At 38.2% G+C, this 14,906-nt stretch overlaps 1 protein-coding gene across 2 annotated transcripts in view; it reads right to left on the bottom strand.

The window, feature by feature from the left end:
• Positions 1-14,906, bottom strand: part of UNC5D (unc-5 netrin receptor D) — a 580,897-nt gene that overhangs the window by 101,799 nt on the left and 464,192 nt on the right. For both annotated transcript variants that reach the window (XM_023214650.3, XM_023214651.2), the window contains exons 5-7: positions 14,464-14,644; positions 13,447-13,614; positions 11,489-11,653 (exon numbers count right to left, since the gene is read on the bottom strand). In XM_023214650.3, coding sequence (XP_023070418.2) covers positions 11,489-11,653; positions 13,447-13,614; positions 14,464-14,644 — 514 coding nt within the window. The remainder of the gene's footprint in view (positions 1-11,488; positions 11,654-13,446; positions 13,615-14,463; positions 14,645-14,906) is intronic.

The following is a 14,906-nucleotide window of genomic DNA, read 5'->3' as shown; positions in this document are numbered from 1 at the left end:
TTTTCTAACCTATGAATTCTTTTGCTTTGATTCCCTACCTTCCAGTCACAATAGAAATATATACTATATATATTCAAAATGGAACAAAAAGTCCAGATTCTATAATTCAAGCTTAAGATAATCATATATTGGTTAATGTCATGATAATCACTGACTCTGAGGCAAGAGTGATATTCAAATATTTAAAAATCATTTTAAAATATCTTATCAAAATGAAATTAATATATTGAAGAGATATCCACTTTCCCATGTTTATTGTCAGGTGATTTACAATAGTAAAGATATGAAAACAACCTACATTCCTGTTGACAAATGAATGCATAAAGAAAATATAGTATATACAAACAATGAAGTATTATTCACTCTTAAAAGAGAAGGACATCCTGCCACTTTCAATAACATAGATGAACCTGGAGAATATACTAAGTAAAGCAAGCCAGATGCAGAAAGATAAATCTGTTTGATCTCACTTATATGAGAAATTTAAAAATACCAAATTCATAGAAACAGAGTAGAATGGTGGTTGCCGAGGGCTAAGGCTGGGATGGAGGACATGGAGAGATAATGGTCAAGGGGTATAAAGTTTAATTAGGCAAGATAAAGAAGTCCTAGAAATCTAATGTGAAATAATGTGACTACTGTTAACAATATTGTACTGTATACTTGAAATTTGCTAAAAGGGCAAGACTTAAATGTTCTCACCACACATGCACTGAAATAAAAAAAAAAAAAAAGGAGCTATGTGAGGTGATGGATATGCTAATTAGCTTGATGTGGCAACTATTGCACAAGTGCACATATATCAAATCATCAAGCTGTGCAACTTAAATATATACAATTTTTAACTGTCAAGTATACTTCAATAAAGTTGTAAAAAAGGAATCTTATTTGTAAGTGCCAGCCTTGCCATAGGGTCACAGTGGCTTCCTGCTGTGTCAAGCGTTGTTCCTTAAATTGCTCAGGAGGGAGGTAGGGAGGTTTGGGGAGGGAAGATGGTGGGGGTTGAGATTTGGGAGGTGTTTGTTGTGACGACTAAGAAAATACTTCACTGATATGAGGCTATCAGTCCTGACTCATTAGAAAATGCTTAAAGGGAAATTGTAAATTGAGGACCCTTGACTTACAAATTGTTTTTCAGCTTCATTAGTTCTCATGCTAGTTCAAACATTTATCTAACATTACAGACCAAATTACCTATACACAGGGTCTACATCGGTCTTGTTTACCTATTTCCAGTACCTAGAACAATAAACAGAATATAGTAGGTACTCAATAAATATCTATCAAATGAATCAGTGCTGCTAAGTCTTATACAGTGTACATAATTTCAACCACAAATATTACAAAGTCAAGGTTCATCAATTTCCTATGTTCTACATAAATTCATAGGATGTTGTGGCTTCTTGATGAGGAGTTTGGAGTACAATGCTAAAGAGGTTGAATTTGATAAGTCAGTCCCTAAGTGAGGCCAGCAACTTGTGTTGTTGGGTTAGGGCAATTTGTTTTTGTTTCATATCTAAAAGATGCCCAAGTCACTTTATGTAACCATCACTCAAATGGCTGATTTTAGGTGTCAATGAGAATAAACTTCTCCTCAGAACTCATTAAAAAACACATAATCTGAAGTCACTGACATGCCAGTGGTGTTATTTTCATATATAATGTATTTTATATATATGTGTATATATGTTTAACGTGTGTGCATATATATCTGGAAGCTGGTAAATACATAGCTGCAATGTATGTTCATATTTTACATGTATATATGTGTATCTATTTTAATGTGCTTATGTTGTGTGTGTATGTGTGTATATATATGTATAGGTGTGTGTATCTATCTCATTTTTAAGCTAAAATGAAACTTAGCGATCTTCTTGCTCAATTTCCTCATTTTACAGTTACAGGCGCAAGATTGTGAGATTTGCCAAGGTAACGCACTAGTTAATGAAACATCTGAACTGGGACCTAGGACTCCTGACTCTTTGTTTAGAGCTCTTTTTACTATCCTATGATATGTTTCTAAATGATCATGGCAATTTTCCATTCCACTGAACACTAACACTGTCCTGTACTAAACACACGTAAGAAGGCCAGGTCTTTTCTTATTCACAGTACTGACACTCTAGCGAATGAGGAAGGGCAGGGTTAATGGAATTAATGATAATGTCTATTGATGACATTAGTATCATCTTTATTTTATTTATCATCTTTCGTAATGATTTTGAAGAGATGTGTATTTAATTTGTAATTTAAAGAGAATAGGTGGAATCAAAACAAAGAGGTTTCCTTCATCTCTATTAATTTGCTTTGTTCAGCACACCCCAGAGGCTACCGAGTTTTTCACAACAGTAGATCACTCAGTTTTAAATCACTGCCCTGATTGGGTTCTTGCCACTTCTTTTACAGCCAAACCACTCTATGATCTCAGACATTAAATCTTTCTCTAGTCCAGACTAATATTTCTTACCCAGGGTTTTGTGCTGTTGAATCCTGATTAATTATACTGCAAATGTAAAATTTGTAATTTACAGAACTAATAAAATAAGGTTAGTTTTGTTTATATGACAGAAAGCCTAAACTTTGGAAACATCCTGACTAGAAGAGACCTTGGATATCCATCATTACTGACAGCAAAAAAATATTTTAAATATTGAAAATAAATATGGCAAGATTGGTAATTTTGGAATCTGGGAATGTGGAATAAGAGAAGTACCAGGCATGCATCATTGTTCTAGAACTGGTTCACAACAGAACGGTAATCCTGGAATCTATAAATTGCTATACAGTCTAGTACAGTCTAGTAATGCATACGTTGTTGGATTTTGTTTCTCCCCGCTCTACTGAGAAAGAATTTTTGAATTTGTGTTGACAAATTAGAATTTGCTTTATAAAAAATATTTTCTACCACCTGTAATCCCAGCACTTTGGGAGGCCAAGGTGGGTGGATCACGTGAGGTCAGGAGTTTGAGACAAGCTTGGCCAACACGGCGAAACCCCATCTCTACTAAAAATACAAACATTAGCTGGGCATGGTGGCACATGCCTGTAATCCCAGCTACTAGGGAGGCTGAGACAGGATAATCGCTTGAACCCAGGAGGCAGTGGTTGCAGTAAGCCGAAATTGTGTCACTGCATTCCAACCTCGGCGACAGAGTAAGACTCCTCTCAAATAAATAAATAAATAAATAAATAAATAAATAAATAAGTAAGTAAGTAAGTAAGTAAGTAATATAAAAAATATTTTCTGCCCAGGTTGTCAGAATACATGTATTTCTTATGAATGAGAGATGCTTGTATATCCTATTCACTATGGTGAGGACTGATTTTCTCACCTATGGTTCAGGTGTTCTTCCTTCCCTCTCCTGAGCCTTTCTCTTGAGGGTTTATTTTATTTTACTTTATTTTTAAGAGACAGAGTCTTGCTATGTTGCCCAGGTTGAAGTGCAGTGGCTATTTACAAGCACAGCACAGTCATGGTGCTCTATAGCCTTGAACTTGATCCTCCTGCCTTAGCCTCCAGAATAGCTGGGACTATACAGGTGTGAACAACCGTGTATGACTTTGAGTTGTTTTTAACTGTTGGTTAGAATCAAAAAAATTTAGAACTTGTTGGGACCTTATAGATCCCCTGGTCTGTCAACTTCTCAGGACGAAATCCTACCAGCTAAGCAGAGGAAGGACAGAAAATGGAGAGTAGTTCATTCAGCTACTTATCAGAAGTTCTAGGAAAGGATATTGATTCTTTTGTCTGACAGAAAGTTTAGGAGTCCTTGTGAACTGTTAGGGTTCCCCCAAACTCTTTTTGACAACTGACAGTATTTCTCAAATTACTGCTCAAAACTAGTTTGTATAAAGAATGTAATGAATGTATAAATAATGTCTTCTACAGATTTTAATGACAAGTACATTTTATTTTATTAGACACTATCTTAACCAGATATATTAGGAAAAGTTTTAATGAAATATAGAAAGTATTGCACTGTTGATACTCTTGCAGAACATGGAAAACTTTTTTTTCTGTTGCAAGAATTCCTTTATTAGAAAACTGGGCATGGTGGTTTACACCTGTAATCCTAGCACTTTGGGACCCTGAGGTGGGAGGATCACTTGAACCCAGGAGTTTGAGGCTGCAGTAAGCTATGATTGTGCCACTGAACTCCAGTTTGGGCAACAGAGTGAGATCCTGTCTCAAACAAAACAAAACACCACACACACACACACACACACACACACTACCGTTATTGCTATTTTGTATAATAGAGTGCTTACTATGGAGGGAAAATGCTTTACTCAGATTAGTTTATCTTCTCACAAAGAACCCTTTGTAATAGATATTGTTATAATTTTTGTTTTATAGATAAGCAAATTTAAGCTTAGAGAAATTAAGACACTTGTTCAAGGTGTTCCTGCCCATAGTATTGTAATCGGAATTCAAACTCAAACTATCTCACTGCAGAGCCCTGAGGCTTCAACCTATCCTTCATTTAAGGGATGAATATTCACACCCAAACAGGCTCAATTCATTCTTTCCTTCCAATTGTAGGTTCCTGTCTGTCCATTTTGAGTGGACAACAGCTGGTTTCAACTCAGTCACAAAGGAGCTTTGAAGGCTATTTAGCCTGTGTTCTTAATGCCAGATAAATCCAGGCCCAACATGGGCCAGTCTCACTGAAGCTCAACCTCTGTACCTTCCAACAGTCCCCAGTTCAGTGTTTCTCGGGAATATCATCTATAAAATTGTCTTTGTTATGGATTTGCACTCTCACCAACGATCTGGTTCTAAGATTATAATTTAAGAAATGTTTTTAAGCTTTCTAATGGGTTTGTCTCCAGTTTACATCATCACAGGGACTCATACTTATGTGTTTGTTTAGTTTTTTTGGGTTTGTGTTATGTTTTACTTTGTTTTGCTTCCGTTTTTTCCCTCGCTCTCTAAGTAATATGATCTGGAGGTACATGCATCCTGCTCTCCAGCTGCCCAAATTCAGTTTTATCACCCTTATTTACAGTGGAGGTGTTTTATTTTGATTTCTCTCATAAAATGAACAAAGTTAACAAGATGTGCTTGAGAGAAATCAACTTCCAGAGACTATGTTTCTGAAGTGCTACATAGGACTTCCTGTTTAATTTTGCCAAAAGAATGCAAGCATAGTGGAAAAATACATATTGAAATATGTTGTGGGAAAAAGTGGGTAGCAATGGGAAAATGTAGGTAGAAGGAGAGTTAAAGAGAGACGAGCAGAATAACTTCCTTCATTTCTATTAGCTGAGAAAGCAGTTCTTACCTAGGCTCTTCTGTCCTGGCTCTGTACCTGTGGCACAGATCTATGAGGAAATAGAAGATAGTGGCAATAGAAAAAGTTTCCTGGATGACAAAAGGCATCTTAAGCGTTTCAGACCTGGTTGCTAAGAAAGGTCACAGATTTTTAATAGCTTATGAAATATGCATCCATCATAAACCAATGGATGAATGCCAGTCTTCATTGAGAAGGGAGATCATGTTCAAAAAAAAAAAAAAATAAATGTCTTTTTCTTTTCATTAACAAAGCATAAAAAGAGAAAAGTCAATAGTGGGTGGGTAACAAAGGGAGAAGTGTTATGGTAATTTGTTGCGTGCATTTTATTCTTGATCTTGTTTATGTCCAATCCACTCAGGATATGGCACTTGAGTGCAAGTGCCCATCAAGAGGCACAGAAATGACGGTTTTAGCTTTGTAAAAAAATTGTTTTTAAAGCCTTCACCAAGACACATGAATATTACACTATCTCTGCTTTATTTTCTTTTTAATTAACCACAATGGAAACTTCAGTCTGAGCCACTCCACTCTGTCTTGTTAAAGCTTGTTCCTCACTGGTCTTCATATTGGCGCCCATAATGGGAAAGTGTTTATTGGGGCATGGGGGAGAGATTGTTGCTAAGCTGCTAATGACACCATATGTGCCCAAATCTACATTCTAATGACTCCTGTGGGTCTGTGATATTATGTCCACATTTGCTATGCAGTATATATGAAGGCAAATTCTGAATTAATCAATTGTTATGCAGAAAGCCAAGCTATTGAGTATCTCTAGGAAAAAGTCTTTATGTGAAAAGGAGCACCTACTATTTCCTATAAATTAAAAGTACTTGGGAGAATTAGCAAGCAGTAGGATGCTTTGTGGCCAAATAAAAATATACTGTGCTGGTATGTTATCTTGCTAATGCCATTTTCATTTCTTAAATTTAGAGAGTTTATGGTATAATTAAGCAATTGTGCTGTGGGGCTGGTTCAGCTGGTTCTGAAATATGAACTTGTCTAACAAAAAGTCTAGATTGAGTCAAGTATGATTTCTGACTCCGACCAAAGAAAGGAATTGATAGGTTTTGTTTTGGTAAAGGGACACTCATCCGTTATAATCCTATAAACAAAAGAGGTATTCCATAAAACCACTAGTACAGAAACAAGTTGTTTTAGATGCAAAGAGCTCTCTCCAGGATGAAATTTCTCTGATTCAGTGCCCTAGGAAATACAGGGAAGGAACTCAGGTAATTACTGTAATGGATAACAATGAGGTTTAGAATGGTCCAAGAGAAAATGCTTAACAAAGCAAACATGTCTTTCCTGTGATTACAGGTTCACCTTTTCAGGTGCTTCCTCTAGGTCATTTAAGTAGATCATTCAACAGACAATGTGGTTAGATTATTAGATGTAGCTCCGGGATGTTTATTTGAACCTGCTACTGTGTAGATGTCTTTATCCTTGATGGAGTTTCCTAACCATCAACTCAAACTTTTCTTATCACTGCTGCCATGAGGGAAAACAAACCACTGTTTTACTGATATTTCAGTTTTTGAACTGTCAATGTTGAACTGACCTATGTTATACCTTGACAAGAGAAACAGCTTAGCTATCAGGTAGCTAAGCCTTGGAGACTTCCTCTGTCTTTCAGGCCCATGTGGCATTTCTCTAGCTTTGGTCTCACTACACATCTAGGTGCTAATCCCTTCTGAAGCATACCCATTTAATCTTCTCAAGCCATTGCCCTTAGTTTTATATCTCCTGGGGTAAAGAGAGAGGGAGCTGGCTTCTCCTATTCCTCAGGATCAAACTAAACACCCTGTTATTTTCACCTTTCTCTTCCTGTCAATGAGGCACGCACAGCTTATTTCTCTCTGGCCGTGATCTGAGAGCACAGAAGCAGCTATGTACAGTAAGGAGAAAGACCAATGGTCAGGAAACCACCTGATTCTGGTGTTCAAGCTCAGAAAACATGGAACTACAAGTTCTTGTTTCTTGACAGTCATACCACATCATTACCTTTTTCCTCTAGAAAAGCAATACTCTAGTATAAAGGTACTGCATGTTTATGCTTGTAATTTAGATTTGTGGATTCACTGTTACTGCCAAAAAATTCTTAATCTGCTTCTTACCAGTCTTGGGGCATTTACTTACTTTTTGATTTTTAAGCGACAGGGTCTCCCTTTGTCACCCAGGATGGAGTGCAGTAGAGCAATAATAGCTCACTGCAGCCTTGATCTCCTGGGCTCAAGTGAGCCTTCTGCCTCAGCCTCCCGAATAGCTGGGACTACAGGTATGTACCACCACACTTGGCTTGTTTTTCATTTTTCTTTTGTAGAGACCGGGGTCTTGCTATGTTACCCAGGATAGTCTTGAACTCCTAGCCTCAAGTGATCCTCCCTCCTGGGTCCCCCAAATGCTAGGATAACAGGCATAAGCCACTGTGCCAGCCGTATTTATTTTCTTGTTGAGAGCATCTAGGTATGGCCATCTGAGACAGTGTAACATTAAGGTTCTGTGTTCTAGTCACAACTGACCAAGCAACAATAATACCCAAATATTAAAGTGATCATTCAGAGCTGGCAGCTTCATCTCTAGGAGAAATGCAACCCTCAGAGACAACAAAGAAAAATCAGGTGTTTTGCTGAATGCTAAATAAACTCAAAGACATGTAGGTCATCTAAGAGCCAAGAAATGCCATTGTGAATCCTCCACGAGAAGGTGGAAATTGAGGAATTGCTTTAGGGTCATGTTGAGTGTCAAGGAAGAAAATCAGGATGAAGAAAATTCCCAAAATGTTAGGATTACAGGTGTGAGCCACCATGTCTGGTGTTACTCGTTTTTGTTATATAGGTAGCCACTTTCTATTTAAAAGAACAGAATACATACTGGTGTTGTGCTCTTATGAACGTACCCGTTTCCCACTGATATGAAAATATATCTCAATTACATCAATAATCTCATAGACTTCACCCTTTCTCCTTCAAAAATCTTCATCACTATAGCCATCAAAAGCCTCTGATCATATTTGACAAATACACTAATATGCATACAATGAAGGCTAGAAAAAGCATGCTGAAGTGAAAAAGGAAATGGAAGAAATTAATAGATTACATAGAAAGAAAAGGCTTATGTAGCATTTTCAACTTATGGGGGTATTTAACAGAGATCTTTTTACACGTCCCAAGCCTATCTTCCTAGCTATGTTATTTCCACTATAGGAAAGGATTGAGCTGTTTTAATTCCATAAACGTATGTATGCATCCGTGATGCATTTAATTTTATGTGCCAACTTGACTGGGCCATGGGTTGCCCAGATATCAAGTCATATATTATTCTAGATGGTTCTGTGAGGGTGTTTTTAGATGAGATTAACATTTAGATTCACAGAGTGAAAAAAAGCAGATGACCCTCCATAATGTGGGTGAGCCTCATCCAATCAGTTGAAAACCTAAATAGAACAAAAGACTGACCCTCCCGTGAGTAAGAGAGAATGCTCCTTCCTGACAGCCTTCCAACTAAAACATTGGCTCTTCCTGCCTGACAGCCTTCTAACTGGGCCATCAGATGTTCCTGGTTCCACAGCAGCCTACCAACTTTTGGGCCTGAACTGGGACATGGGCTTTGCAGATTTTGGACTTGCCGGGCTTCAGAATCACATGAACCAATTTTCATAGTAAATATATTTAAATATCTCTGCATTGCACTCTTTCTCTATGTGTGTGCGTATCCTATTGGTTCTGTTTCTCTGGAGAACCCTGTCTAACATAGCATCTCAGATTTCAGAGTTAGGATCGAGGCTTGCCAGTACACTCTCAGTGCTGATAAGTCTTTCAGCCTTAAACAGAACTCTTATTCAATTGATAAATGACAAGCTATTACGATGCAAATGCAAAAAATAATAATAATAATAATATTTGTGTGTTGGATAACAATTCTTTCTTCTATTAAGAGCTAACCATTATCTGTCTCCAATCAGTAATTCTCAGATTAAGTCTTAGTCAATTAAGATTGAAGCCTGATACCCACTGATTTTCCCCAAGTGCAAATACAACCTGTGGTTGTTAATGAAGGTTATTATTATGAATATAAAAATTTCAACCAGTAGCCAAATAGTTATATTGTCGTGGTTCTTTAGAAGACATGAAATTCACCGCCCAACTGTACTAATTTATAATCATGGCCAAATATCTGGACATCCCATGGTTCAGTCCGGTTGACACATAAAATTGATCAGGTGTATATGTGCTTGTAAAATTCAAAAAGCTTAGTTCTGTCCTTGAAGTCACTCATGGTCATAGTTCAGGTAGTTGCTTTAAGCAGTTTATTGGCTTACTAAATGAACTCTTCCTATGGACATTGGCCATATGTAGTTTTAGTGACACATGAGTGGTTTTCTAAGTGTTCTCCTGTAGTGGAAATAAAAACAGTCACACCTCAAATGTGTGGTATTAGAGAAACCTGGTGGTATTCAAAGAGAGGTGAGAAGCAAATTTCTTTAAATATCCTTCTATTGAGCTTGTGTTCAGATTCCTTACATTTAGGAAGGGGGAAGGCTTTTTGAAGGTAGCAAATAGTTGGTATGCATTTATTGGAGAGCATACCCAAACTACAACTGGTGGGTAGATGGTCTTCCATTATAGCCCCCTGCATTGTATCTGATGCATGCAGGGTAATCAGTGCTTATACTAGCAAATAAAGGCTATCAGGAAGTGCTCAATATACTAATCATTTTAACCGATGTATGAACCATACAGAATTAGTATAAAAATACAACAGGTAGCAGGTGCCTGCCTTCAAGGGTATTCAGTCATACTAAGGCAGAAAAATTAAACCAACTTAGATATTTCCTCCATACTGTCATTTTCCCAAAGAAAATGTGATGCATCTCTCTGAGAAGATCACAAACTAGTAAGCTATGGTATATATATATATATATATATATTTTTGCTAGATACTTTCCAAAGAAATTTCCAAGAAGGCAACCAGTTCTAGAGAAATAAGTGCTGAGTCTTGTGTTTTTTAAATACCCCAGCAAAATCAATACACCTTGGTTCATCTGAGTGGGTGAGTGGAGAAGAGATCCATATCAAGTGTGTAGCTACTCTGTGTCATACAACATTCAAATATGTTATTTTATCATTTAGCCTTGACAATACTAAAAAGTGGGTATCATATTTGGTAATTATAGTCAGAGAAGTTAAGAGATTAAGCAACTTGTCCAAAGAACACAAAGTAAATAAGGAAGAGCACCAAATGAAAACCTATTTCTCTTGAACTCTAGTTGACCCTCCCATGTCTTCTAACCCAGGCAGAGAGTCCCTTGGTGATGGTAATAATGTAATCTCAGGAATAAAGCAAAGACTTGGGAATTTTGAAACAAATGTTCTACTTGCTATTCTGCCAGACCACTGTGATACAAAGCCACCCACTTCCTCAGGTATCACTCTCCTTTCCCCGTAATTTTTTTTTTTTTTTTTTTTTTTTTTGAGACAGAGTCTCACTCTGTTGCCCAGGCTGGAGTGCAGTGGTTGCAATCTCGGCTCGCTGCAAGCTCTGCCTCCCGGGTTCATGCCATTCTCTTGCCTCAGCCTCCCGAGTAGCTGGGACTACAGGTGCCCACCACCAAGCCCGGCTAATTTTTTATAGTTTTAGTAGAGACGGGGTTTCACTGCCAGGATGGTCTTGATCTCCTGACCTTGTGATCCGCCCGCCTCGGCCTCCCAAAGTGCTGGGATTACAGGCGTGAGCCACCGCACCCAGTCTATTTTTAAGATAACAGTCACAACACATGTTCCTTGCCACAGAATCCATGTCCTCTCAAGATGATTAAATGCTTTACTGTGCTTGCAAAATTCCTGGGGGGAGATATAACTACAGTGATCAGTATCAGAATTTCACCAAAATTAAAAATGGAAGCTTCTAAAAGTCTAAAATATTTTAACTTTTTTTCTACTCTTAAAATGTTATCAATTTAATAAATATACACCTAAACAGAATGCACAGTGATACAATATATGCATTTATACCATCTCTATTAAAAATGCATTTGTCTGCTTTTCTGCACTTTTTACCTAATTTATTTTTGCCATTAGCAACTTGGCTTTCTGCTAACTTATTTAACCACATTAATGGCTGTAGCTTACTTTCTTGAGATGCATAAATAGTATTATGAACAAACACTGAAGATGTTAAACTGAAGGTGTTACCTAGGATGCAGAGACCATCTGTGCAGTTTTCAGATTCCTGGCTTAGACCTTCACAGAATTTGCCCCCATTTCTCGGGGGTGGTGCTGTGCACTCCCGGATCCGCAAATGTTCACACTCTGGGCTGCAGACGGACCATTCGCTCCACACTTCCCAGCTCCCATCCACTTCAAAGGCAAACAAAAGAAACCATTGTTGGAATGACTCAAGTAGCTGTCAGGAGACTCACCCCAGGACTGCTGTTGTTCTAGAGCTGGATTTTAAGGAAATAACCACCAAACAGAAACAAAAGAGCATACATATCCACTTATCTTCTCTCCATGGTTTCTTTCCTGAAGAGACAGGCTCACAAAAGCAGTGGTATAATACTCTTGCTATTTCAGGATGAGACCAATTACCAAATTGAGGCAAGCATTCATATGTCTAGCACCACTGGGTTGGCTAAAAATTTGTCATGACCCATTCTTTCCCAGTCTTTCATGCCCAAGTGCATCTTAAGTGGACAGATAAACTGTGTGCAGTAACCACTGATAATCAGCCACTTTCTTAGGGGTTGACAGTTTAGAACAGAGTAGAATGAACTATCTTTAAGCCCTAGAAGCCCCTAAACAATATAAAGTTAAACCCAAATATATTGATAGTATTAAACTAAAACAGGTCAGTCAAACCCCAAGATACCAGGACTTATATAAATAGAATTTCTTGGGTCATGGACTGCTGCTGTATGTAGAAATGAACAAACTGAATTTAATTCCACTAAAAAGCAACCCTAGAGATCATGGCAGATGTCTGAGGCAATTGCCCTTTACCTCCTAGGAATAGTTCAACCATGCTTATGTAGGTTATTTAAGATACTGCAATTTTAAACCTAAAGCAATTAGTCAAGAGTAGGGTAATATAAACAAATACTGAACTTGAAGCAAAATGTCTGAGCCCTCATCTTGGATCTGCCAACTTATCCGCTGAGCAACCCTGGGCGAGTTACTTAGCCTCATTTTACCATGTCTGCCAACTGGGGATAGTAAAACTCACAACACAGGAGTAAATGACATTATGTATGTAAAAGCATCCTGCACAGTACCTGGCACATAGTAAGCACTCAATAAATGCTTATTGAACATAAGTCCAAAATGAAACTCCAAGAATATGCTTCTGGGAAGAGCCCTACCTTAACTTCGATTGCAACTAAATGTGCAATTTTATTATAAAGACATGAGGCTCTAGTTCAGTGTCCTTGGAGTTAATGTTCTGTATTGCATGTGAGACCCAGGTCAATTTATTTCTCAGTGGGAGGATATGCGTTTCCTAAAGAAAGTCATCTTCCATCTCATCTATTTCTTGTTGCATAAATTGGGTTACAGCCAGTAAGAGACAAAGGATTTTATGAAAGCCATACTTGGTAAATGAAGTATCTCTTTTTACAGAAAGAAAGGCAAGCATAGACAAAATGTAAAATATAGACTGCTGTGACAGTGTACAGTCTCTATCGTCTTATTAATAAATACAAAGTTAGAACTGATAAAGTTATTTGATTGATAACTAATGATAAAGAGTTAAACATTTGGTACCATTCTTTTGTGCTTTAAGACAATTTATCTAATCCCTGCTAACTATTTATACAAATACAGGCCACAAGATGGGAGAACCCAAGGAGAGAAGGGGATGGCTTAGCCCAACCAAACGCTGGCAGTATAACCAGACTTCATAGCAATTGGCTTATTGATGACAAATGTTCAGTATCATCTGAGTATTAAAAAATATGCCCCAAAACATCGCACCGTGGCATTTTACCCACGTTGCTGCCATGACAATGAGCTCTACATTAGCACCTTGGATAAAGGTTCTATTCTAAGAACTTGGGAGAGGGTGACTTTGGAAAAGAAGGTAACATTGATTGCTTCACACCAGCTTAATAGTGTTGGTGGATCAGAAGGGAAAAGGGAATCTGCATATATCTCACCAGGACAAAGAGAAGTGCAGGTTATTTTCTGCACTGACATTCCCTCACAAAAGGCCCCACCATTGAGAGGAGCTGGGTTGGTGCAGGTCCGGGAACGTTTCTGCCATCCTCTACCACAGCGAACATTGCAGGCTGACCACTCTGTCCAGGAAGACCAGCCTCCATTCACTGAGAGAGAAAAATGGGGAGGGGAGAAAAAAAGGAGAGAGGTTTTTACTGATTGCCTACTATGTGCAAGCCACTGTGCCAGGTGCTGTGAGTCAGGCATCCAGGGACCGAGAGACTGTGCAGCCCCCACTGGCTGCTCCATCATGAGACAACAGTGGGGTCACCTCATCCAGTCCTCAGCCTATTCATCTGAAATAGGAGGGACACAGAATTTGCCTTGCAAGGAAATTATAAGAAATAGAAAGAACTCATCAATAAATCTCTAAAGCACTTGAAAATCCAGAGTATAAGAAGAAAATATCAGCATTTGAATTTCTGACTTTAAGTGCTTCAAAAATCAATCCCAGGGCTCTTCTATTGTGGAAGGGAATGCCTTTACTTATATAGCTGGGAACTTCTTTTATATAATACCTGAGATATTCAGCAAATAGTATTGTTTGTTTTTGGAGAATTTTACATACCAGGGGAGAGACTACTTGACAGCAGGTCTAGGAAAAACTGGGGTGAGTGTTGGGTTTGAGAGGCATGGGAAGCTGAAGTTGCCCATCTCAATTCTTTTCAAATATAAACATAATGGAATAAAATAAACAGCTTTTTATTATTTTTAAAAGAGAGATTGGAAATGTCACTATCACACAGAAGTGCAGTATTGGAAGGAACAGCAAACACATTAATATAAATAGTGATGTTTTTCGCCTGCCAGTGGGGAAGGCAGGATAGAGCACTGCAGTGAATGAACCCCAAGGTCTTTGCAGCTCTCGACACTAAAAGTTTTAATAAAACATACATCCCTCTGCCTCTCTGCTTTCTGCCCTCCCTATCCATTTCTGGCCTTTGGGCTGGTCTTACCGTAAACTACCACAGTGGCTGACAGGCTTCTCCTCTTAGCCACGATGTTGGCTGCCATGCAGGTGTAATTTCCTGAGTCCGAGAGCCGTGCCTGCCTGATGATCAGGTTATGGTCAGCCCTGGTGTCAATGTTCTCATCTTGTTCAGAGTCAATGGGCTCCTCATTTTTCAGCCATTCCACCTACAGGAAGACAGGAATGTTTATGAGTCACTAAAAAAAATCAGAACTCTTTTCTGGAATTGAAAGGTGAGCAGATTCGGGTGTGGGAGAGAGATATATCTAAAATATAGAGCAACAGCAATGATTGGTTTCTTTATTCCATATCCTGTCCCTTTTGTTTGGTAAATTGGATTATATTCAGGAAATGGATACTCAAGCTAATAAGCTAGGAGCAGGAAAAGAACACAAATATCCTACATTGACTTTGACCCATTTTCTAAAA

This window comes from Piliocolobus tephrosceles, chromosome 7 (assembly GCF_002776525.5).
Source record: "Piliocolobus tephrosceles isolate RC106 chromosome 7, ASM277652v3, whole genome shotgun sequence".
NCBI classification, from domain to species: domain Eukaryota; kingdom Metazoa; phylum Chordata; class Mammalia; order Primates; family Cercopithecidae; genus Piliocolobus; species Piliocolobus tephrosceles.
This window is presented reverse-complemented; position numbering and strand designations above follow the sequence as displayed.